Source organism: Lissotriton vulgaris, chromosome 3_1 (genome assembly GCF_964263255.1).
Source record: "Lissotriton vulgaris chromosome 3_1, aLisVul1.2, whole genome shotgun sequence".
NCBI classification, from domain to species: domain Eukaryota; kingdom Metazoa; phylum Chordata; class Amphibia; order Caudata; family Salamandridae; genus Lissotriton; species Lissotriton vulgaris.
This window is the reverse complement of record NC_141689.1, coordinates 1,737,659,328-1,737,686,460: the sequence shown is the minus strand read 5'-3', so window position 1 is coordinate 1,737,686,460 and position 27,133 is coordinate 1,737,659,328. Positions and strand designations below refer to the sequence as shown.

Below are 27,133 nucleotides of genomic sequence, written 5' to 3'. Positions count from 1 at the left end.
AAAGCTTCTAGATTTCAACTCAGGGTACATTGGGGTTTAGGCCAGCACAAAAGTTGCATCCTCAGCAGCACTGGCGCGGCCGGGTGCAGAGTGATGTTTTGGCATCGGAAACCCTGTAGCTTTCGATGGGGAGTCTCTGGTTTGCAAAAGCACTGCAGGCTTGGGGACGAAGGTCTTCTGGGTGCGACCACCACTTGGAGAGGTAAGTTGGGATGTTGGGGGTTGGTTAGGGGCCGTCGGTTGAGCCACTCAAGGTTGTGGGGCAATCGGGTGCAAGGGTGCCTTTTCGCAGTTGGGGGGACCTTCAGCTTTGAGGCTGCATGCGTCGGCTGGAGGCTTGAGGCAGGTCAGGGGACGCTGGATCTCAGGTAAGGATCGCCATTTAGCATTGCAGCATGCGCAATGTAATTCATTTTATTTATTTATTTATGTACTTACCTCTGTTCGGCCGTATTCTGTGGTTTACTACCCCCCACCCTGCCCCCCGCCCCACTGCCCTGCAGCACTCCCACCTGGAGCCGCTACTGGTCAGGGCATGTCAGATACACACCATAAATTAACCTGTTGTCACCCTCTGGTAGCTTGGCACAGAACAGGCAGGCTTAACTTAAAAGGCAATGTGTAAAGTATATGTGCAACACTTCAAACAGTAACAAAGGGAAAACACCACAGAAAGACTCCACATCAGCTTAGAAAAATTGCTTATATTTTTATGAACAGAACATGACCAAAACAACAAAAAAACATTAGTGTAACCAGACTTATCAATTTTCAAATAATAAATACAACTGTACTGCTTAAAAGCTTAAAACACCAACCGGGGCTATCTGGCCGCGCTAGACCTGGGTAAATCGAAAATTTGAGACTTACCGAGATGGAGCATGGGTAAGATACAGAGACCAGCCTTGGCCCACTGAAAAATACCTTAAATGCGTCATCGATGGAGCAGAGATGTGGGAAGCAAAAGGAAATGTTGAAGCAGAGGATTGAAGATGATGCGTCTGAGCCGAGCTGTGCAAAGTTGCTACGGAACCTGGAGACGATGCACCGTGCAGTCGGCGATGCGATGTCAGCAGTCCGTGCGGCAGCGGCGATGCATCAGAGTCAAGTGAGATGCACCAGATATGATCAGCACAATGTCGTCGATAGATGGATTCTGGAAGTAGCAGCACTTTATACCAGCTTCCAAGTGCTGAGGACTGGATTGGCACCACTTGGAAGGGCAAGGCTTGCAGCAAGCAAAGTCCAGGTACTGTTGCAGATTGATGAGAAGTCTTTGATGTTCCTGAGACTTAGAACAGGGGACATGCCAGCTTTCCCTTGGAGGTAACCTGGGTTCAGGTGCGATGGTTCCAGCCCTTCCTCAGTCAGGGCAGAAAGTAGCAGGCAGCAGGGCAGCACAGCAAAAAAGCAGTTCTTCAAGAACAGCAGTCCAGCAGAGTGGCAGTCCTTGAAGCAGCACAGCAGTCCTTCCTCCTGGCTGAGTTCTTCACAGGTCCAGTAGTGTACTGATTTGGTGGGGGTCAGAGATCCAGTACTTATACCCAGTTGTCACTTTGAAGTGGGGTGACTTCAAGGAAGGCCTCTTAAGGGAACAGAGGTCCTCCTTTCCAGCTCTGACTCCAGACTCACTCCAGAGGGATATGTAGCCCCTTGTGTGGGGACAGTACACAGCCTATTCAGGTGTAATGTCAGCTCCACCGTCCCATCCTGCCAAGGATGACCCATCAGGATGTGGCTGGCAACTCAGTCACACCTAATCTCCCTTTGTGTGTGGCTGTCTAGAGGTAATGCACAAAGTCCAGCTGTCAGGTGGTTTGTCTTCGCACAACAGTGTGTGGTAAGTCTATGTACTACCGCTCCTGTTCTCCCTGCCAAATCTTATAACTGGAGACTTAATGTACATTGTTGCATGACTTGAATTTGTATCTACCCCCTAACGCTCATCCCATCATGGGAGTGGTTAGCTGTAATTGGAATTGGCTTTCCTACTCTGTTGTCTGCTCGTCCTGAGGAAGACCCGTTGTGACGCTTACCCAATTGTGCACACTCCAGGGTTGAAACGGCAATTTTCATTTCAGTCTATGTCCACCAGGTGCCAGGCCACAAGAATTAAAAACCTAATTAGGGGTCCCCAGAGACCATGCATTAAAAATAGGAAAGGACAGACTTCATTTCAGCTGTTTTGCATACTGTGTATATATTTGTATGTCTTATACCACCTGTGTATAATTCCACATAGTCACTTATGTCACCTTGTTTCACGTTACTCACTTTATCTTCATGTCACCGATGTCATTTGATGATTATTGAATTTAACAGGTCTATATGATTCAAATAGTATAAATCATATCAAAAAACATTTTTTCTATGGGTGTTGCATCCTGAAGTCTAAAAAAATGTATTAGACTGAATTTCGCATGATCAATACTGCATAGGTTTAAAGTTACTGTTTTACCCGACAGAACTGTTTGTAGTTTGCTATATGCATGCCCAGGTTCTGGGGGATACAGAGTTATCCCATTGATTCTACTAGTAGAGCTTTTGAACCATATCATTTTGAACAGACCAGCATATGTCACTGTGAAAAAGTGTGTTTTTCACCTTTTCCTTTCAAATTGAGTTAGTTCAAGACACTGTTCATAGCAACCCAGAGCCATGAAAAATACTTGACCTGTGCTGGGATGTGGCAGAAACAATGGTCATTAATAACTGCCAGTCGAGGCTGCCACAAGTGTACAAACACTCAACACCCTATGTTTTAAGCATATCTGGGTAAACAGTCTTACATGTATTTTCAGCTGTTAGGCCACAGTACACTCTTTGGATATGATGAAAAGTCAAATGCAATATACCATGATCCCATTGTGGATGAAACCGCGTCGGTAGCGGGCAGGCTTCAAGTGTGGGTATTCTTCAGTGCTTGTGACTTTGATGCCCCAGATCTTTTTCCAGGCCTCGTACAGCTGTATGTGCACAGGATAGACACCGGAATGGTGCGGAGCCACTGCGTACCCTAAGGCTGTTGGAATGCCATGTTCCTGCAACAACAGCAATTGGATGTGCAAGATTAGAGATGCACAAAACAGAATACATTAAACTTTATAGAAGCATACATCTAATGTATCTGTGCTATGACATAATAACTGACTACAATGCATTTGATTAAAACATTGAGGGCCTGAGTCAGAAAGGTAAACGTATACTGTTTGTTTTGAAATTTTAGCATTTTAATGGTATGTCTATGAGCATACTACATGACTATGTTTTTATGTGCTGAGTTCTCCGACTGACTGCGGAGTCTCCGCTCTTGATAAACTTACTATTAAAATGCTGTTTTGTAAATTCCAAAAGAAATGTTAACCTACGCAAGAGTGTAAATTTACATTTATGAATCATGCCCTTTCATTGTAACATAAAGAAACTACAATCCATTTATAATGATTGCATGTACCAGTAATTAGATGAAAACTCAAAATACCTTGTATGTTGCTTTTGCTTATAATCAATAAAATACTGTCAACTAAACACAGTGGTAAGGAAATAGCACTTGAAATCTATTAAAGGGGCAACCAAAAAAGATAAGAGTGAGTGTGAATATTAAAGTTAAATGGAAAGGAAGTCAAAAAAGGAAACAAAATCTATTTACATTCAAACCATTTTGCAACTAGTTTCCTATTCTGGTGCGGTAACTGTATTACTATCGACTTTTGCCCATGCTACATGCTATATTACAGGAAGTTGTATTTAAAATAAACAAATACATTTCAATAATTGTCTGAATGGTTCACTATATATATATTTAAACAACTTCTAAAAATGGCCCCGATTAACAGTCACTAGATGATCTGTGTACATGAACATGGATTTCTTTGCAGAGGAGCAATATTTTACCCAAGCAGAAACCTGCTCCCTCACAGCCCATGACATTTGAGGATGTTCTCCTATCTGCCCTTTGCTAGACACACACGTTATCCTGACTTTTTCTTGAGTAACATTACATGTGTTTCTAAGTAGCAAAATACCATACAAAATGTTCTTGAATACCCACATAGTTATGAGACTGTGTGCAGCGGTGGCTAGGAATTTTCATGCACACTTACACCTTACTTACACCCATTCATTTTCACACACCTATAAACAGGGCTGGTCTGGCTACCAGGCAGTTTGGAATGCTGCTGAGTTGGGGCTATATTTCTGTGATGGGGACCTGCGTGTACTAAACGGAATTCGTTTTGCGTTTATTATTTCGAATCACACGCAGGTCTCCATGAATAAAATTAGCCCCCACTGCAATAAAATCAGCCAGTAGCTCGGCAGCATTCCAAACTGCCCGGTAGTCAGTCCGACCCTGCCTATAAACAACACTCACTAGCAAATACACATATATTCATACATATGCACACATCCCCCAAAGAAACCACATAAAACTTGCCTAAACAGCTGCTCACCATCAGAGAAGCCTTAGAGGTCCCAGGAGGATTGGGACTGCTGCCTTCCCTCATTGGCTGATCTTAGGTCAGCCAATGAGGGAAGGCAGCAGTCCCAAGAATCGGAGGGCGAGGATGGTTGGGACTGCTGCCTTCCCTGAGGGCTCACTGCACCATCAGGATTCAAGCAAGCCGGGCCGACGACGGCTGAAATGGCAGAAACCGGTCCCCGGAAGCTTGTCTCCTTTCTGGTGAAGAATTGGCTTGGTAGTTTAGTCTGCCCTGTTCCCATGATGCACTGGGCCAGGGACAGACTGATTTGCATATAGCCAGGTTCTGAGCTGGGATGGTGCAGTGAGCTAAATAACAGTGATGGATCAAGCCCTGATCTTTGGACTGGGTAAGAGTGGTCTGCTTAATTCAGACACTCTGTTCATCACCACCCCCTTTTCTGAATCGTTTTTGGCCACTATAGGTGTGGCAGGGTATACTCAGACATGAGTCCCTTGCTCACTGCACCATCAGGATTCAAGCAAGCCGGGCTGACGACGGCTGAAATGCCAGAAACCGGTCCCCGGAAGCTTGTCTCCTTTCTGATGAAGAATTGGCTTGGTAGTTTAGTCTGCCCTGTTCCCATGATGCACTGGGCCAGGGACAGACTGATTTGCATATAGTCAGGTTCTGAGCTGGGATGGTGCAGTGAGCTAAATAACGGTGATGGATCAAGCCCTGATCTTTCGACTGGGTAAGAGTGGTCTGCTTAATTCAGACACTCTGTTCATCACCACCCCCTTTTCTGAATCGTTTTTGGCCACTATAGGTGTGGCAGGGTATACTCAGACATGAGTCCCTTGCTCACTGCACCATCAGGATTCAAGCAAGCCGGGCCGACGACGGCTGAAATGCCAGAAACCAGTCCCCGGAAGCTTGTCTCCTTTCTGGTGAAGAATTGGCTTGGTAGTTTAGTCTGCCCTGTTCCGATGATGCACTGGGCCAGGGACAGACTGATTTGCATATAGCTAGGTTCTGAGCTGGGATTGTGCAGTGAGCTAAATAATGGTGATGGATCAAGCCCTGATCTTTGGACTGGGTAAGAGTGGTCTGCTTAATTCAGACACTCTGTTCATCACCACCCCCTTTTCTGAATCGTTCCCCTGAGTGGAAGGCAGCAATCCAAATTTTGTCACAGAGTACGATGGGTTTCAGTGAGACAGCTGACCCCACCCCACTCTGTGATGAGCTGTCACTGATTGACACTCTTCGCTGGGCACTTCAGGGATTAAATCAGTAGTGCCCATGTCTGAGGCAATCGTTTCCCTTCCACACGAGGGGAAGAACCTTGAGATACTTTTGCCGGGCCGAGGAGGTGAAGCCCACAGGGCTGTGAAATCCTCCGACTGGCAAAGTTCAGTTCTGGCTGCCAGGAGTCAGCACATTTAGCACATGTCTAGCTTCTGACTGCCTGACCTGAACCAAAGAGCATATTTTCAGCATGACAGACACTCTTCTTGCCTGGAAAAAGGTGGCGGGCTGGCTCCTATGCCCGTATGGACAGGCCGCTGTTTGCAGTGAGTTTTCTAAGCATTTTGCATTGACCTGACACTTTGCTGCCCCTCCACCAACTAGATTTTCTGCCCTTCTAGGTTATGTCCTCATATATGGGTTCTCTAGATTAGGATCTTTGCCCTTGCATTTCAGATTTTTTTGCTCATTTGAATTAAAATTAGGTGATCAAAAATGTTTGTGAATCAAGTTAATTGTGTTTATTCTCTGATGCTATGTTTGAATATTACCCATGCAATACTTTAAAAGACAAATATGATCAAATATGTAGTGAAAGAATAGTTATTTAGAACCAAACCTGGCATTAAACAGAACAATAAAGTAAATTGTTAATTCAAATCTCGGTGGAGACTAATACTTAAAATTAGTTACAAAATAATAACAAATCATGTGATCTACCCTTCAAGTACTATAAGATTTGCTCAATGTGTTGAACAGTAAATATCAATTAGCATCCTTAAGGTTAAAAACGACATGCTAAGATGGAAAAAAGATGTTGATTTGCATTTGCTACATTAAACCCTTATCTAATGGCCATGACAATGTTTAGCAAAAGTTTAATGACATCTTTGTCAAAATACTGTCTTCTCGCTTTTGTATTTCTCTGTAGCCAAAAATGCTATATTTTCCCTAGGTCTTAATCTTTTGACTTTTTTAGTAGGTGTTGAAAAATAAATGTACTTCTTTAATCTTTTTTAGGTTACACGTATCTTGTATGATATTGACCAAGGGATGTTACCTGTACATCTCAAAATATGTGCAGACCAGGCACGCCCATTTCTGGTTAAACATTATTAGTGAGAAAATATTACCCATATGGACTTCTGAAGCAATCCTTATGCAGTAGCATCTTATTCTGTTCTCATCACCAGGTGTACTGGTAGAGAAAACAAACACCAATGTTTTGCAAAGCCTCATTTCACTGAGCAAAAGCTGTCTGTCATTAACCAACTGAAGAACTTTACAAGTAGGATACCAGGTGTGAGTTCTTACCACCGTTTGCCCTAAAACAACATGAGAGTAGAGCAACTAAAAAGGGGAGTTACACCATTCTTATCCCCATATTAATCTGAAACCAAACTCCTCCAGAAATAAATCTGGCAGATAAAGTAAACTCCCCCTGGTAACCAAGATGCTGAGAGCGCCGGGCTCCTTAGATAGGATGTTACTGGTAGAGCTATTACAAACTGAAAAGTGATACCTAATCTTTCAAATCATTGTGCACATTTTTGCTGTTGTTATTTACCCTATTATTGCTTTCAATACAATATTCCCAATAGCATCAATTTAATGTTGATTTCCGTATTTAATTGTGCAGTGGGTATAGGTAATATATCTTGCACTTTGAATTTTTCCCAGTGTCATCTCGATTACAGTTATGTTCTAACTTTTTTTAATCATATTGTTATTTATTCCTTCTGAAGAGATGTATTCTATCCATCCTGCTACCAACACTAGTATGTTTGAAAAAACTACTGTTCTACCTGAGTGTGATTTAGCAGAAGCTTACTTCATTTGTGCAAACACATTCTTTAGATCTTTGGAGCGCTGAAATTTTTTTAATGCCACTTAACTTTTGCAAATGGTGTTATATTTAGAATCAACACTCAGCAGACAAAGTTAATACTGGATTCAATCCTAATAAAAAGAAGTAGCAGGGTGAATCAGCGCATCTTGTCACCAGGCAGGTCGCTCCCCTCATGCCACACAGCCCCGGTGTGCCCTGTGCTCCCGCTGCTGCTGCCGCTCGTAATTTGTGTGTGCCTCATAATTGGTTTGTGCCTGCTTTCCTCCTCTGCTATTCCTGTGTAATCTCTGGTGTTTTTTCCTGTGTCTTCCTTGTGCCTTCTGTGACCCCCGACGCTCACCCCTCTGTGTTTTCCCCGCTGCGTCCCCTGCGGCCCGCCCCCTGTATTCCCTTTCGCCACCCAGCTACCGCCTCCCAGCTGCTCCTCCCTCCCACATCCACTCATATGGAGGTTGCGCAATGGCCGCACCGCCGGCGCGCCTAAGTCAAACACACTTGTGCCCTTCCGCACCTGCACCGCGCCCAGCAGAAGGACCCCTGGCCCCCGCACACACCACAATGCCCACCTCTGCTATGACTCCAGCACCCTCCACGCACTCAACACCGGGCGATCACGCACCTGCTGCCTGGCCGCCCGAAGTGCACCCAAGTACCCTTTGCCTGCTGGAACTGCAGCTTCACCAGCATCCGGCCCGCCAACCGGCCCAACAAGAATCACAGCTTCCTCAGATGCATCCTATTCAACACACGCTCCGCCCGCAAACATGCCGTCGAACTCTGGGACCTACTTGACACCAACGCCCCAGACGTCGTCTTCCTGACGGAGACCTGGCTGACCCCCTCCTCAGCACCTGACATCGCCATGGCCATCCCGGAAGGCTACAAGGCTACAAGATCACCCGCAAGGACCGCACCAATGGAATAGGAGGAGGAATTACCATCGTCCACAGAAACACTCTCAAAATATCGACAGACGCTGACGACACCCTCAGCACCGCTGAACACCTGCACTTCCAGATCCACACCGACCCCAACACCACCCCCAGAGGCACCCTCGTCTACAGACCCCCCAGATCCCCCAGACCCGACCACAGTTCAGCAACTCCATCGCCGACTTCATCAGCACACACGCCCTTGCCTCCACAGACTACACCCTCCTCAGGGACCTGAACTTCCACCTTGAGAACAACAACGATGCCAACTCCTCCACCCTGATAGACAAACTCGGCAACCTCGGACTCAGACAACTCGTCACAACACCCACACACTTCACCGGCCACACGCTTGACCCCATCTTCTCAGCAAGCAACCACGTCTTCTTCGACCGCACCACAGAACTCCACTGGACCGACCACCGCTGCATCCACTTGACCTTTCGGAAACTCACCACACACCACTGCACCCAGCAGAAGACCTTGCCTCAGCTGGGGCAAGACCACAGAGGACCAGCTAACCACCACCCTCGCCCAGAGCCCACCTGCAGACCCAACCGTCCCAGACGCCCGCAGCTCGTAGCCTCAGACAATGGATCAATGACTGCAGCAACACCCTCGCCCCTCTCAAGAAGCCCCCCAACACGCACACCAGCAAGAGAGTCAGCTGGTTCACCAAAGACCTCCAGTCCTCCAAGCGAACCTGTTGAAAACTAGAAAAAAACTGGACCCGCGAAAAAACACCGGAAAGTCACACAGCCCACAGGAACGCCACTGCCGATACCACCAATTCATCAGATCCGCCAAAAGGACCGCCTTCAGAGACCACATAGAAAACAATGCACACAACAGCAAAGAACTCTTCAGCATCGTGAAGGAACTCTCCAATCTCAGCTCCAACACCAACGACATCCCACCGCCACAAGACCTGTGCGACTCGCTGGCCACCTTCTTCCATCGCAAGATCGCAGACATCCACAACAGCTTTGATGCTGTCACCACCCCGACAACCACCGACACCCCCGCTCCCACGACCACCACCCGCACCAACCGCCTGCACTCCTGGACCAACATCAACAGCGAGGACACCATTAAGATCATGAACACCGTCCACTCCGGATCCCGGGAAGACCCCTACCCACACCACATCTTCAACAAAGCCAGCAGCACCATCGCACTCCACCTCCGGAAAACCATCAACATCTCCTTCGAGACAGTGACCTTCCCGTAGAGCTGGAAGCACGCAGAGATCAACAGTAAACAACGTTTACCGCAAATTTTTCTCCCCGCAGGGAACCACAATGCGGTTGTTACAACGACCGTCTTCTGATTCCGCATACGATTACTCCACAAGTCGGAACAACAACTTGCGGGGGGGGAGGTGTTGGATTTAAAATCCAAAACCTTCCCTAGTGTCTGCACTGACTGGAGTTGGAATAGTAAATTATACTATTCCAACATCCAGCGACCCCCTCTGCAAGTCGTTCTTCCGACTTGCGGAGTAATGGTATGCTGAATCACAACGCGGGTGTTGTAACGACCGCGTTGTGATTCCCTGCGGGGAGAAATACTGCGGCATCATGTCACACATTCATGATCAACGCCTTACTTAAGAAACCCAAGGCGGACCGCAGGGACCTCAAGATCTTCCGACTCATCTCCCTGCTCTGGATCCCTGCAAAGGTCATCGAAAAGGCTGTCAACAAACAACTGACCAGCTTCCTCGAAGAGAACAACATCCTGGACCCATCCCAGTCCGGGTTCGCAGCAACCACAGCACGGAAATTGCCCTCTATCGCCGCCACCGATGGCATCAGGTTCCTTCTTGACAACGGAGAAACCGTGACCCTCATCCTCCTGGACCTGTTAGCCGCTTTCGACACAGTCTGCCACTGCACACTAAGAGCACACCTCAACGACGCCGGTATCCAGGCCCTGGACTGGACCACCTTCTTTCTCTCCAGGAGAACCCAGAGCGTCTGCCTTCCCCCTTACGCTCCAAAGCCACGGAGATCATCTGCGGCATACCCCAAGGCACATCCCTCAGCCCAACGCTGTTCAATGTCTATATGGCACCACTCGCCCGCGTCGCCTGATGACACGACCTAAACATCATCTCCTACGCCGACGACACCCAGCTGATCCTCTCGCTCACCAAGGACCCCTATACCGTCAAAACCAACCTCCACGAGGGAATGAAGGCTGTCGCTGACTGGATGAGAAACAGCTGATTGAAGCTGAACTCGGACAAGATGGAGGACCTCATCCTCAGTTCCACCCCCTCAGCCTGGGATGACACCTGGTGGCTGACGGCACTAGGAACACCCCCTACACCCACCGACCACGCATGAAACCTAGGGGTCATCCTTGACTTCACACTCTCCATGATGAAGCAGGTAAAGGCCATCTCCTCCTCCTGCTTCAACACCCTCTGCATGCTTCGCAGGATCTTCACGTGGATCCCCACCAAAACAAGAAGGTAGGTCACCCAGGCCCTCATCAGCAGTAAAGTGGACTATGGCAAAGCACTCTATGCAGGAGCCCCGGCCAAACTCCTAAAACAGCTCCAACGCATCCAGAATGCCTCCACGCGCCTGATCCTTGACATCCCCCACCGCAGCCAAATCACACCCCACCTGAGAAATCTGCACTGGCTCCCCATCAACAAGAGCATAACCTTCAAGCTCCTCACCCACGCACACAAGGCACTCCATGACACCAGGCGTGCATACCTCAACAGCGGATTCAGCCTCTACACCCCTGCCCGCCAGCTCCGCTCCGCAGACCGCACCCTCGCCACCGTTCCCCGCATCCAAAGAGTTACCAGTGGCAGATCATTTTCCCACCTCGCCGCTAAGACGTGGAACACCCTACCCATCGGCCTACGGCAGACCGAAAACCTCCTAACCTTCAGGAGACTCCTCAAGACCTGGCTCTTCGAACAGTAGCAGCGTCCCCCCCCCCCCAGCACCTTGAGACCCTCATGGGTATGTAGTGCACTTTACAAATGCTATGATCGATTGATTGATTGATTGATCCCTCCGAGGGAAAATCAATGCAAAAAGACATCATGTCTCTGATGCAGGAGAGCCCTAACTTGTCCTGGAAAGAAAACGCCCTGATAAAACAAAAGTTATGGAACCTGGAGTCTGCGCCCAGCACATTATCATGACCAATTTTTGTAAGAGGACTTGTTTTGAAAAGCGGAGTTATGTTATGTTATAAAAGTGACAAAGGATGTGAGGGCTCTCCTGAGGAGAGTGGGTCTAGGTATCTCTGGAACCCTACATTTCCAAAGTCAGCCCAACAGCAGAGGGAAAAGGCCCAAGTGATGGTCTATCAGTTATGATACAGTTGATTTTAATAGGAGAAGACCACCACATTAAAGAAATAATCAGAAAGTCAGGATGAGAAGCATTACATAAAGATCTAGAGCAGTGATGCTCAAAGTACTATCCGGGGGGGGCGCATGCGGCCCTCCTCACCTTTATGAGCAACTTGCTGGTAAAAACAGGACTGGGCTGCTGTTCAGTCGACTCAGCACTAACAGTAAAATATGTTATATAAACGTGCAAGTGCTTATTTAAATGTTAATTGCAGTTAAAGAAAGAATGTAACTAGGGTTTTCTGCTCTGCTTAGCAACACCCTAATTTATAAAGACATCTTGCAGCAAAGGTGTACGAATATGATACATTCTTCAAAATTCAAAAAGTGTATTTTATTAACATGGAGCACAGTTTCACATTAGTAAATTAGGAGATAAGATTATATCAGTGCATTGAGAAGTATTATTTTAAAGTGATAGGTCTCAACCATGAATTTAGAAAAACGTATGATTCCCACCTCACCCTGACAACAATGCCCATAGTCAACTAAGAGGCAAGTCAGTTGTTATGTACACGCTTTGGGTGGTCTTGGTTGCTATTATACATGAACAGCGTAATAGTTTATTAAATAAAGCACAAGAAATATTTTTGAACAGCATACATCCTGAAGTCATGTATTTTGAGGTCCTATTATATATGACAATGAAGAATAAGGAGGGGAAAGTAAATAAAACAAATGCCTAAGATGACAAAATTTGGTCAAGGGGGGAAGCCAAGATCGATTCCAGGTTTTCTGGAACGATATTGTGCAATTCAATTCAGCCACTAGATGTACATGCTTCGCCTCACCTACAGCCACCTTAACGCCACCCCGCCCCCAACCCCCCGACCATCACCCTGCCGGCATCAGTACAGCCCTTGTCAAATCACCAACAACATTTTTGGGCCCTAGAGAAAATTTTTGAGAGTACTCATGATCTAGAGCTAACTTGCACACTCCTAGCCAGCGACTTCGCAATCCTCAGCCTTAGTATGTGTTTATTTTTCATTCTGATACTAGAAAATGTTTGTGTATTTTTTATCCTGCGAGGAAAATAAACTGTCAAGGAGGAAGCCTCTTCGTTAAATGTGACATACACTCGCAAAGGGTAGCATTACATTAATTGTTCTGCAGTAAATAATCATCACCTGGGTGCCCCTTAGCACCACATTATTTCTATACAGGGTTGTGTTATTAATGCTAGCACATCTCCTACCCGTACTTTGTCACAGATTTCCGTAGAACTCTTCTAAGCACCCAAAGCTGAATACGATACTTTACAACGAGTTACAATTTCGTGGAACACAAAACACAAAATGGTTCACATGCTGTGCAGCTTTTCTGATGTACGTTCCATTCTGTACTTAGGGGTCGATTAGGATGGCGGACGGACTTTGTCCATCCGCCAGCCTGTCGGAGGAAGGGACCATCCGCCACAGAGGCGGAGGTCCCGTGAGTCAAATTAGGATGAATCCGCCACAGTGGCGGGTGCATCCCGCATTTTTAACATTGCGGTGGGCGGTGCTGAAAGCACCGGCCGCTGCAATGCTAAAAATGCATGTTGTGCGTTTCAAAGCACAACATGACAGGCACCGCGCGGTGCTTGCCATGTTGTACTTGGAATCGCAGGGGGGTACCATAGGTACCCCCCATGTGCACCCACCACCCCACTTCACCCTGGGGGCCCGCAACGGGCCCCCAAAGCAAAGACCGTATGCCTTTCCACGGCGGCATGAGCACTTTTTGCCGTCCGCCGCGGACCCCCCAGCCATCCTCATCGACTCCTTAATTTGTGAAAGAATGAGTGCTGGTGCCCAAAGCTCTGCTCAGAAACCATGACAAACTGTATTTGTCTTAAATGTCAGCTGCCTAGTGTTGAATTTACCCGAGGTCTTGCCTCATCACTCATTCATGTCTTGATAGGAGGATGCATGTCTTTCTTGGGTGGTGTGTGGCCTTCTCAAGTCATATACTGCTGCTTCTAAAAAGCACTTGTACTGCTCGGATTCTCTTGACATAAAACAGCTGTATGTAATTGTCGTCATCACAGATAGGCAATGTTTTACTGCTCGATTGTATTTTCATGCATCGTGCACGTGGAGCTTGCATCTGACAGAAATCACACTGTTGGGTTATGTGGGAGGCTGTGAGGCGGTCCGAGGCAAACTTTCTGTGACTGTGACAAAGGAGAGAGAAGTGAGAAATAAAAGGGGCAGCAGGGGGTGAAAGCACGTATAGCTCTGCTATAAGCTCCCACTATTTTTTGTGTGGTCTGTGCATGATGCATATGAAGGTCTCTCCAATAAGAAAAAAAAGTAGGAAGTGGAGAATTGAAAAAGCAAAACAAAATGGTACAGTGATGTGAGTGGGAAAGAGAAGAAAGGCGTAAAGGAACCGAAGAAGAGGGATCTGAGGGGTAGAGAAAGAAAAGCAATGTACTCTGCAACACAATTCATGTTGTTTCTATGATTTCCAGAATTGTTTTTGGCTCGACTCGGCTCCTGCTTTGACTCTTGGAGCCAAGCCATTCACCTAGCTAAGCTCTACCTTGGCTATTCCCATGAATTCTCTGACTTGTCAATAGAGGTAACCTAGCCAACACATTAACCGGCACAGCCGAGCCAAGGGTCTGGCTTCAATCTTAGAGCCCGTGCAGGAGCTGAGCCCTGAAAATATTTGCTTTGCAAATCATGCAACAAACATCACGTCAAATTTAGTAAAGTCTCTATAGAATTTAAAAATAGTGTATTTATTTAACATGTGGATGCTTTAACATTAATGAGGCACATTATAGCACCGCACTGACAATTACTTATTAAAAGTGATAGTTATGTACAACTGGTTATCTGAACTCACATATTTGAAGGTGATTTAATACTCGCTAATGAAGAAAAAAGATCACCCAATTTAAATGGGAAAGCAGCGATTTATCCGCTGGTGTTGGGACTCTATTAGTCTTTCCTAATATTAAGGCTTTGTTTTTATCTTATAGTTTATTTTCTTCTTACAGAATGTCACATGTATTGTTTATAGGCACGGGGAAACTAGTGATGTGCCCAGAATCACAGGATGTTGAGTCGAAACTTGAGACTCAAACCTGGTTTCCCTGTACCACAGTTGGCAGCTCTGATAGTAATGCCATATCCTAGAGAAGAGAGATCGGCAGGCAGGGAGAACCACATGAGAGCTCAGCTCGATATGGGCTCGAGGTTCCAACAGGGCCTCAAGCGGGTGAGAGCCAGGCTTCAGGACAGAGTCTGGCTCAAGCTTTCAGTAGCTCGCCCACCTCTACGTGTCCACCCCCTAGTTTAGCCAAAAAGAAATGATAGACAAGGCATGTTCGCCTCCTGAAGAGGATATGGGACTTAACCCCTCCCACGCTCATGACGAGCTGAGCTCGTCATGAGCCGTGGAACGCTCACACGCGGGGCTAATTCCCCTGCTGTGCTGAGCGTTCCATTAAACGGGCGTGGTCTTGACGAGCTCAGCTCGTCATGAGCACCGGGGCGCTGTGTGCGCTCCCCCTCCCCCCAGCACAGGGGGGAAATGTGCCCCGCAGCCAAGGGGTTAATGAAACAAAAGAAGAATGTGAAATAGGGCTGCAGCAAAACAGAGAAATCATAACATAAATCCATATTTGTACAGAGAGTGGAGGTAGGAGTGAAAATCATGGTCCAGTTAGGTTCCAGGGTCTCCATCCACGAGACAAGCCTACTGTGTCCCCATCAGTGAAGAAGGTTTTCCTCTTTCCGGACATAGTTGCAAACCACAAGTGAACTTCGTTCTTCATTGCAGACTGAAAACCTTCCTAGGTGATTGATTTGACTGCAGATGTGTTTCTCCCACTTAGCGCCTTCCACCTGGATGCATCTAATTTTCATAGGTATTACCATACCTTGATAAGTCTGCACAATGCAGAATTTGTCAGATTGCCACATTACAAATCACTTCACTAGGTAGCACACGGGCTTCAATCTACAGAGCAGGACAAGGTGCTGAAAACTCACTGAGAGCAGAACATTTGTCGGAACTAGTTTCTGTGGCAGGACTTCATATACTTTGCCAAGGGCTCGGTTGAGGTGCAGTAACACGTTCCAAGCATAATAATGAGTATTGGAATTGAAAGACACCATAGGTATGCATTGATAATATATTCATAGTACTGTCAGTGTTTAATTTGCAAAAGAATAAGAGGTGGAGCCCAAAGATTTGCTCAGGAGCCTGCCGTCAATGCTTTCATAACGTTTCGGGTTGGCGAATACCAAGGCACCAACTCCACTTCATGCCTCTTTAACCATCAATTTTTTCTGACTTGTTAAATCAGCTTATTGTGGCCCCTGAAGGGGGAGCCACTTGAAACAATTTGTGATTGTAAATAGAATGAAATGCAATTCTATCTCTCTTTTTGCCCAATGAATTTTTCCTGCACTATTCACCAATATCCTTCACATCACCTACACCCCCCCACCCCCTTCCCCTTTGTGCCCGTGGGCACAAATGTGTTACAATAATCTAATGACTGTTTCAGATTCAAACTGTATGAACCAACTATAGGTTGTGGTATGTTGTGAATAAAAACAACTATACTGTTGAAATTCAATTCTCGTACATTTATTAAATTAAATGTGAACTTTCTATGATTCTAACTTCTCCCAGTCTGGGACCCCTCTGTCTTTAATAATCTTTAACCATCTTATTCTCATTTTACTGGGTTCTTTTTCATCCCTGTTTTCTCTCTTTGTCACTTGATTTCCTGTCGTTCTCTTCCTCCTTCTATTCCTCCTTTGCGATTTCCTCTCTTTTGCCCTAGATCAATTCTGTTGAGGAAAAATAAGAGCAGGTCCCTTAAAAATTAGTACTCGTGGATCCAACCTGCTACCTCCGGCGCACATTAAGCACAGAGTATGATTATGGCGATAGGGGTTCCACCACAATATAGAGGAAAGTCTTCCTACTAGAGTGTGAACTGGAAGACAATAGTCAAAAACATTATTGAGACTAGATGTTCTGCTGTTACTTACCCTCCTATTTGATAAGCTTGCATATTGGCCCTATGGGTTAATCCTGTATGTATCAATATTATAAGTAGTTCAAGGTGTTTGATATTTTGCATTTGTTTTTGCTTTAAGAAAAAATTATACCAGGAAGGTTGCTGTGTCTGTGTGTGCATGCATAGCAACTATCTAGGGGAAAAGCAAACATTGACAAAGCCCAGATTTTTTACAGGTAGGTCCTACCAGCTTTGCCATGGCTTGATACGTTCTGGTGTAGTGGTGGGTTAGTGCTTACAGTAGAACATTACAGTAGTGGTGTAAACCAGAATATAGACCATAAGAGAAACTGAAATTGTGCAGCAATGGATGACCAAATTAGGTGGAAGGCTTGAATTACAAAGGCAAATAAAGAAGCATAAGCAGCACATAATACAAGTATTATTGCACAGTTTTTTTTATTTTTGCACACGTTAACATTGCTGTCACAGACATGTCACCTGATTGGTACAATCTTAACACTTGAATTCAGCAATCAGCAACATAAAAGCGACCAGTGAACCTTTGTGAAGTGCCGGTCACTGCACGGCACCTCGTACAACACGTTTTAAGGTAACTTTAGATCTGTTTGAGGTAGGATTTCTTTTTTGTTGAAATATGCAAAGTATGCAGCAGATGATGGATTATGTGGTAAGTGCAGAAAATTCATAATAATGCAGAAATATCGCAGCTGCAGAATCGTACAACTGCAGTGGCCGCGAATAAAAAATTGCATTAGCTGACTGCTGAAGGGGTGCTTCCCCTGCTCAACTAGATGTAAAGCTGATATGTTAATCTCTGTATGCAACGTCTACTTTGACATCTTAAACAGGATGGCTCCAATATCTGAATCCAAGTTGTAAAGCAGTTGTTTCCAGTGGAGTCCTTCCTTTCTTTCAAGAACGATGCATTGTGCTGGCGAACGTGAGCCAGGAGTAAATAACACGTCGCTCTGAGTATCTGCAGCTTATATCTACTGCATCACCCAGGTGCCGCCTGCATGGTTTTTGCTCAAAACAGGGTAGTAAAAGAGGCCAGGTGACTGTTGCCCGGTTCTGCAGCTTGCATCTCGGATTTGTGGTACTTAAGCTTCTGTATCTAGGATCTGTGTCACACAGCTGCTAGGTCTGCTAACACCAGCGAGACTCGCCAGGTAATTATCTGCTCAGCTAACTTCCACCTGCTCATTCAACCTCAAGCCCCACTGCTGACACTCCATCCAATACTTACCTGCTCCTCCACCAGAGACCTATTTTCTCATCCACCTACCTGCTAATAATCTAGACATCAACACCCATCCATCTATTCATTTGCTCTCACACTACTCACTCATTAGTCCATCTACTCACTTATCAATGGTGTTACCTACAAGCTGCCCATTCATTCTATAGATGAGGCCTTAAGAACTGAAAACCATAATCCAGAGGTGTCCTCTGACAGTAATAGCAGTAATTCCGCTAAGGCACAGCGATTGTGTCAAATTTATGTGGTTGGAGATTTTGACTAAATTATATTACATACTAGTTATTTTAGTAGGATGCTGAAATGCCTTCAGTTTTCCCAGGCTGTGAATTAGCATCAAACAAGAGAAGGTGTAGTCTCTGTCTAAATGCTCTGAGGAGTGGGTTCCGCCTGAAGGGTGATAAATAGGACAGTATAACCTGAGAGGGAGAGTAGCTCTCTTCCTTTGATTTCAAAGGATTGCACAATGTATGCTGGTTAGAAGAACCTAAAAAGTGATCAAAGGATCATCTTGGTAACCTAGTATTGTGGAATAAATCAGAAAGCCTGTGGCCTCCTGAATGAAGGGTGCACAGGATCTCAAGCACGGTGTGTTGCTGTTTAGTAAATAAAATGTAGGTCTTTAAGGTGTTTGTTGACGGACTCTAATTTTTTGAGTTTGAGTACTTCTTTCTTGGCCATGATGTGAACAAATGAATGCTGAAAGAACATATGATTTGTGGAGCCAAGCTATAAATATTTTTTATAGTCCAACGGATATACAAGAAAAGTTCAGATCTGGACATCTACTATAGAAGTAGCCTTATCAGTGATGTTGAACAGTTGTACAGTTGTTCGCAACACAATCTCCCACTTCCTCTGATTTCTAGAACATTCACAGTTGCATGAAATGCCCCCCCCTCTGCAGGTTCACCCTGGATTTTGCTCCTTTTGCTGGACCCTATATTTATACTGGCTGTATAGCTCTGTGCACCAAATTGCTGCTAACCAGTGAAAAACTGCATTTGATCCCCTTTCAACATGGTGAAATTGTCATACCCTTAATTGGCGTATTTAATTCACCTATGAGTCCCTGGGATATGGTATAAAGTATATCCAGTGTCTGTAAGGTAAATATCATCAGTGGGACTGCAGCACCTATTGTTCTATCCACCTGACAGTGCAAACATGACTACAGGAATACCATTTGTAGCCTTGCTGTTGAAATGAAATGAAATGAAAAATTGCACTTGTATAGCGCGTAACTACCCGGAGGCCTCGCAGCGCTTTTGACTGATTGCTTGTGGCGAGCTCAGGGTGGATCAACACGTTTTTGCGAACAAGTGCGTTTTTAAGGCCTTTCTAAAGGACATACGGTTGTTGTTCTCTCGAAGGGAAAGAGGGAGAGAGTTCCAAAGCTTGGCTGCAGTATGGGAAAAGGAGCGACCGCCCCAGCGAGCTTTATTGATTTTAGTGGTAGTTGCAAGCTGTAAAGAACTAGAGCACAGGGCCCTGGACGGTGTATAAGGCGTAGATATGGGGTGCAGAATTGCCGGGCCGGTGCGATGAAAAGATTTGTGCACAATGCACATGGCCTTGAACTGCACTCTGGCCGCTACTGGGAGCCAGTGAAGTTCTTTGAGAGCTTTCTTAGCTGACTGCCAGCGGGGAATGTTATACAGAAGTTGGGCGGCACAGTTTTGCGTAACTTGGAGCCTATAGGTCACTGCTGCCGGGGCTCCTATGTATAGGGAATTTCCATAATCCAGGCAGGAGAGTATCAGGGCCTGGACCATGATCCTCCTGGCCTGGAATGGGAGCAAAGGGAGGACTTTGCGAAGCATTTTCATCAGCCCAATACATGTAGAGGCAGTTTTGGTGGCTTGGACCGAAAAGTCAAGCGCTTTGTCCAGCCAGATTCCGAGGCTCTTTATCTGGGATTTGGGAAGGGGAGCGGGCCAAGACATGGGGGCCAGATGGATGCTAGGGAAGACGGAGGAGGGTTGCCCAACAGCATAATGTCTGTTTTCTCCCCGTTAAGCTTAAGACAGGAAGATTGCATCCACCTGGCGACAGCCTCTAGACAGGGAACTAAGGTGGTAGACGATCCCTCAGAGTGGTCCAAAGAGACCACCAATTGGTTATCGTCGGCGTAGGTAACAATACGCACACCAAAGGGATGGACTATCCTTTCTAGAGGTTCCATATAGGCGTTAAAAAGAGTGGGGCTTAGGGAGGAGCCCTGGGGCACCCCACAGCTAAGTGGATGCTTGGGGGAGACTGTCTCACCCTCAAACACCTGGAAGAGTCGTTCATCCAGGAAGGAGGTTAGCCATTCCAGGGCCACGCCCGACACGCCCAAGCCATTCAGTCGATGTAATAATGTGGCATGGTTGACCGTGTCGAACGCAGCACTGAGGTCAAGTAATATGATGACGGCCTTACCTCCCCGGTCCAGCACAGCTCTAGCTTCTTCCGTTACCGCTAAAAGAGCAGTTTCAGTTCCGTGCTGAGGGCGGAACCCTGTCTGAGAGGCACGGAGCAGACTGTTGGACTCTAAATAATCCACTAAGATGTTGTTAACGTGCCTTTCGAGCAGTTTACTCATCCACGGAAGTAAAGAGATAGGGCGATAGTTAGCCAAGTTGTTCTGGTTCAATGTGGGCTTTTTCAGTAAAGCTTTAACCATCGCGCACTTCCATGGAGATGGGACGGATTTAGAAGTGATGGAAGCATTAAGGACATCCAGAATGACCGGATGAATTACGTCAATGACCTTAATGAGAGTCTGAGGAGGTGCTTGGTCATTGGGAGATCCCGAGGTGATCTTAGGAATCAGCCTGTCTAATGTAGTGGGGTCGAGGAGTGGGAATTTGTCGAGCAGACAGGGGACGGGAGAGTCGGAGGCTGTAGGGGTGGTAAGTTCTATGTCATCATTGCCAGTGGTAAATGAGGAATAGATGGCCTGAATTTTCTGAGAAAAAAAGGTGGCAAGGTCGTTACAGCGGGTTTGTGCGCCGTCTAATGACGGACGCTCAGAGGAGGGAGAGATTAAGGATTTAACTACTTTGAAGATTTCCTTATGTTGCAGTTTCACACTGTATATTCGACCATTTGATTGGTCAAAAACATTTTTTTTTATTATTTATAAGTCACCCTCTTGTAGGACTTATTGTCCATAAAGCAGGATGCATGGTATATAGAAGTAGGCTATGTATGAGTTAACTGCTAAACATGTTCTTACTGTGGAAAAAATCCTCAAGCGCTATTTCTACTGTAGCAAGGAACACACTGGGTTACATTATCATTTTAAATTATGCTGATTTTGGTTGGGGAAAACCATAAAGAACAATAATGAAGCAACTATTTTATTAGCTATTAAAATCCAATTCAATTGAAATGTGAAATGTTTAATAAATATTAAGAAAAAGGTACTTTTAGAAAGTTACCTTTTCACTGCCTAAAGCCTGTAGAGGTTCATTTGCTCTCGCACTTCTGCCAGCCAAGAATTAGTATTTAAATAGGTGTGAATGGGAGAGAAACGTCTCCAGGAACAAATAATAGGCTGACTTGAATGGAAAGAGATGACCTCTATGATCTTGACAGAATATGCAGGCTGGACATGTGAGCATCCTTTCTGACATTACAGTGTTGAATCCTGCTTGAATGTCAAATCCTGTTTGACAGGTCTGCTGTGAATTTAAATGTAACATTTGATTAACACTTAAAAATGCGTAAACAGGATGCCAAACAAATCTTGTGTATGCACTATCCAGTTGCCAGAAAATCTAGCTTTAAAATACCAGATTTATGTTTCTCGGTTTATTAGGGATACAGTGCTGTCCCAAACTGGATTTCAGTGGGAGCACCCTAGGATTATCGAAGTACACTCCCCACACACACCCTAGCCCTTAGAGCCCAAATGTAGTGTGGCCCAAGACTTCAACCATCTTGAAACTGCCCAACGTGTGCACTGTTGGCCCCGGGAAATTTTACCCCATTAGTTAGGGTGTGCCCTAGAGTCATTCCCAACACACTAATGCAGCACTTCCAGGCACCCACTTCAGAACAGAAGTGGAATGAACCTGCTGCCTGAGACCTAAGAAGAGCCTTAAATGACTGGACCTGCTCTCTATGTTGTACCTAGGAGAAAGAAAAGGATTCCACTCGACATAAGAGTGACCTCTTGTTCAAACCACAGGGATACAACAAGCTAAAAGAGGCCTTTCCTGCCACTGCCCAGCGGACCAGTGTCACTGGACCAGGACTGGAACCCTGCTGCCTAGCATCTACCTGATACCCTGGGTCTATTTCACAAGTGTAGGTTACAGTTTTTGGGGGTATTCACAAACTACGAGTGAATATTAAGTTTACAATTGTAAGGGCAGAGTCTCTGCAATCGCAAACTTACTGGTAACTTCTAGTCTGTATATACCAAAAAAACATACACTTGCTCAAAAGCTGTAGTTTACCTTTGTGAATTAGGCCCCCTGTGCGTCTATAAGTTCCTCCCTTGAGGTCCTGTGATGCATTAGAAGCGGACTCCTGTTTTGGATTGGGATTTAACAGACTAAAGCCAGAAGGTAAAATCTTTGAGCAGGATGAACCTAGATGGTGTATCCCACCCTCGCTCCATCTGAGTGAGCACTAAATGCATCTAGGTCCTGGTCTACCATGACATTGATTAATATTGGCACATGATGCTTATTGGCGTTAGTCCTACTTGGAACTACAAAAGTTCACATCTCCAGTTCCCTTGGCGCATAGTTGTCACTTTGGTGAATTGTTTTTTTATTTTATTTTCTCTATTGCATCAGAATAGTCATTTAGCTCCCTCAAGATTCTTGTCATACTGTTTCCCCCTATTAAATGGGACAGAGAGCGTATACTGATTCTGTCTTTGCAGTAATTGTTGTGGGAGCATTTGTGTGCTTGTTTGAATGTGTGTGTGTGTATGTGTGTTGATACTGGTGTCTATGTGTATGTGGGTATGGGACATTTGCACCTGTAACTTTAGAGGTAAAAATAATGTGTGTATGAGAGACCATGTGTTGTTGATTCCTGTGCTGCAGCTGTTCACCGTGTATGGGATGAGCCCTGTTATTACATTGTTTGCTATATCTGTTTTGGATTATGAAATCTTGCATTGTGTCTACTGGTGATGTGCCCGTGTTAAGTGTTTCCCAGCTTGTTAAAACCCTTTCCTTATGCACAAGACAACATTATTTCTTAGTCAATACTTTTTTCAGCTGTCAAAAATGTATTAGTTCCTATTTACTGAACAGTCACTTGAAATTAGATTTGACACACCTATAACACTAAAATAAAAAAAATGCCCCCGACAAACGGAATTCTACTGTTTCCCTTCTGGTATAAAGCAACTATGCTCTGATACCAAATGCACATAACTGTTCAAAGTTATTCGATTTCTTTTTATATTACGTTTTATTATTTTTATCAAGCAAGTTGTTCATATTAAAAGAGGCATTTTTTTTAAAACAGTAATGAAGATTCATTTTAGAAATTATGAGGTATTACTGCTTGTACAGGAACAAACCTTTGCAGAGGTAAAGGCTGATGTATGACACCAGAGGCCAGTATATGGAACTGCCCAAGGTATTCAACAGGCTCTTGAGAAAGAAGTAGTTCTGGATTGCAGGAATGGCAGCAGATGATTAGGTGTTGCAGGGAGTCTGCTCAGTAACAGAACCATGCCTGGGATCACGGGATGGTAGCATGTAGGGACTTAGTCACCTTACCACATCAGTACCTATGGGCCCGAATCCAGACTAACTCATAGTGCTTTACCTGCCCTCCTAACCTTCAAAAGAGACAGGTAACTTAGCAACCCAGAACACAACACTCTGAACTCTCTCAGAAGTCACTGTAACAGGTCATCACCTTTCGTTCTCTCACTCACACGTGTCCACAATAAAGTAAAGAGTCACAATGAAAGCTTACAATAGTTATTGAAACCAATGTGCTCTACCATGCAAAAACTGTGCTACAATTCGGAGACATATACAAGTCAATAATGTGTCACAATTAGTAAACTGTACACAAGGAGAAGCCCTGTCATGTGAATGACAAATCAGCCTAAGCCTACCCTTTCTATATAAATAGAGAATTTTCCTATATATCTCTGAGATTAGTGCCAAGCCCTATACCTCAGTGTCATAATCAGTTGGTCTACATCTCAGGTGCGTAGCTCATTCGTCTCAAGACCTTTTCCGTGCTAGCCTTGATCTGCACTGCTTCTAGAATGACAAGTCTCCGCTATATAAAAAACACTAGCTCTATTCGAAAGACAGAAACTGGATCTCTCTATTGTCTGGTGCTAGTGTCTGACCACAGAGAAAAGCAGGGCACAATGTTGTTTGGCCTTGTACGATGTACAGACTAAATACAAAGCAAAAGAACTGAATAATAAAACAGGCAGCATATTTCAAAAATAACAATGTGGCACAAAAACATGTATGCTACTGCAAAACCTGTGCAAAGCAAAAGCGGCCTATTATGTGTGTAGTTAGGTTAACATAAAGAAAAACTACTATAGAGAACTCACGCCATAGGCAGCCCCTTCTGTTCTACTGATTGTGTGGAGGTGTGGCCACCTGCAAATGAGGGAATTACTTTATCCATTCCTGTGCCATATTACAGCTCTGGGTACATGGGCAAACCGGTTGGAGATGCAAGCACTAAGGAGCATATTTATGCCCCCCTTGTGGTAACATAGAGTCACTTTTTGTGATGCTCCAATGGAGTAAACCTTGAAATCATATCTATGAGGCCACGCATAGCCACTTTGCGTGGCTTTGAATGGTCCCATACATGGAGTAAGGCAAGGCAGTGCAAATTGCGTTGCTGCCTTGCTCTATGCTAGGGAGGCATTCCATAGGCGTTGCAGTGGGTGTTCCCATGCAACACGCAAGGATTTAAATGCTTCCCCAGACACTTCAAGACCATGTTAACCTAGCACCTAAGGTAAAGAGTCAGAATATCTAGTTGGAAATGTCGACTTGCACTAATATCGAGTGAAGAATATTGGGATACAGAAATATCGACTGCAAGAATATCGTGGTCAAGAATATCGAGTTTAAAGTAAGAAATATTGTTTTAAAAAATATCAAAGTCATTAAAATCATTTGCCAAGATTAAGGGGCTCATTAGTATGGCGGGCGGACTTTGTTTACCCACCATAGCCGCGGGAAATGGGACCGCACGCAATGCATGTGGCGGTCCCGCACATACAATTAAGATGTGTCCGCCACACTGGCGGGCGCATCCTGCATTTTTAACATTGCGGCGGGCGGTACAATGCCAAAAATGCAAGTTGTGCATTTGATTGCACAACGTGACAGGCACCGGGTTGCGCTACGGAACAGCAAAACCCAGCATGCATCCTGATATGGATGAGGGTGTCTAACAGACGCCGCCACCATATGAAAACTGGCGGACGGTCTTTCCATCCGCTAGGGTCCCCCCGCCATAGTAATATGGTGGGGGAATTTGCATGCGGTCGGGACAGAATATCGGGTGGATCGCCACCGCCATGCGGGCGGTGGTGATTCGCCCGACATTCTTAGGGGCCCCTAAGTTGCTAAAAATATCATTTTTTTGTTTGTGTTATGTCTTTTAGTATGTAAGTATTGCATTTGTTTTTTTATAGAAGTACATTTTTAGAAGTTATTATTTTATTTAAATAAAATTTTGCTTTTTTGTTCCGTAGCTGGTTGTGGGTTTATAGGGGAAGAAGGTGGGAAGTAATTTCATTATAATAAATTGAATATACATTTTTATTTATTAGTATTTATTTAATTTTGATTTTATAGTGTTAATTGTGGGAAGTAATTTATTATGTTATTAATTAATAATTGGCTGTTTATATTTATTGATTAATTAATTGGTAAATGTGTTAACTGTGTCATTTTTAGGGAGGGGTTGTGGGTTTATAGGGGAATAGGGTGTATAGTAAATTAATTATGATTAAATCATTCATATTTTTTATCAAATAATATGTATTTATTTAATTATGCATATCGCGTTAATTATCATAAATGAATTCATATTTTTTTTTTTTAATTAGGAGCGGGTAGTGGGTTGATAGGGGAGTAGGGTGGGGAGTAATTTAATTTTAATACATTATTTTTAATATGATATATATTACATATATTTTATTTTATAGTGCTAATTGTGTGAATTAATTGATCGATAATTATTTATATTTTGATTGGTAATTGTTAATAATTAATGAATTAATTGTTAGATAATTATGTCAATTGAGTCAGGTTTTAAGAAATTGGTGGTGGCATTTTTAGGGTAATATGGTGTGTGGTAATGTATTTATAATTAATTAATTATTTGGTGATGAATGCTAATTAATTAATTACAATTTTCTTGATGTGTAAGTTGTGGGGTTTATAGTGGTGAATGGTGGGAAGTACATTTTTTTAAATTAATGATTTGTTGTTAAGTTATATTAATTTATTAATATAAAATTAGTTATGGAACTTGTGTAAATATTTGTAGGTGTGTGTTTTGCTGTATATTAGGGCAGAGGGTGAAAAGTAATTTAGTTTAAATTAATTAATCATTACTTGATCATTAATATTCATTTATTAATTAATAAATATTTTTGGTAATTTTTTAATTTTATTTTGTTTGGGGATTTAGGATCTATAGCAGTAACATTTGGTTAGTACATTATTTTTTACCATTTTAAATGTGATTTTTAATTATTAATATTTGTTTAATTGATAATTAATTGTGTTTATTGTGGAGGTACACTTTTTTTTATTTAGATGTGTGTTGTAAATTGTGCGGTGTTATAGCGTAGGAAAATAAATATTACATTTATGTAATAATTTTTTTAATAAAATGAATTTCATTACAAAATATTTATTTGTTGGTTCATTTTTTGATAAAATAATAAAATTAATCTTTTCCTGAAAATTTTAGTTTTTTTCTATATTATAACATATTTCTATGTTTTTTTTTAAATTATATTTTGTATTGTAGTTGATATTTTGTTTGTTTTTAAATTTGAATTTTCCTTAGTGGGA

General features: G+C 44.1%; 1 protein-coding gene across 1 annotated transcript in view; it reads right to left on the bottom strand.

The window, feature by feature from the left end:
- LOC147728380 (N-heparan sulfate sulfotransferase 4) overlaps positions 1 to 27,133 on the bottom strand; it is a 1,294,254-nt gene that overhangs the window by 766,500 nt on the left and 500,621 nt on the right. Inside the window, exon 5 of the mRNA XM_086963276.1 lies at positions 2,856 to 3,041. Coding sequence (XP_086819402.1) covers positions 2,856 to 3,041 — 186 coding nt within the window. The remainder of the gene's footprint in view (positions 1 to 2,855; positions 3,042 to 27,133) is intronic.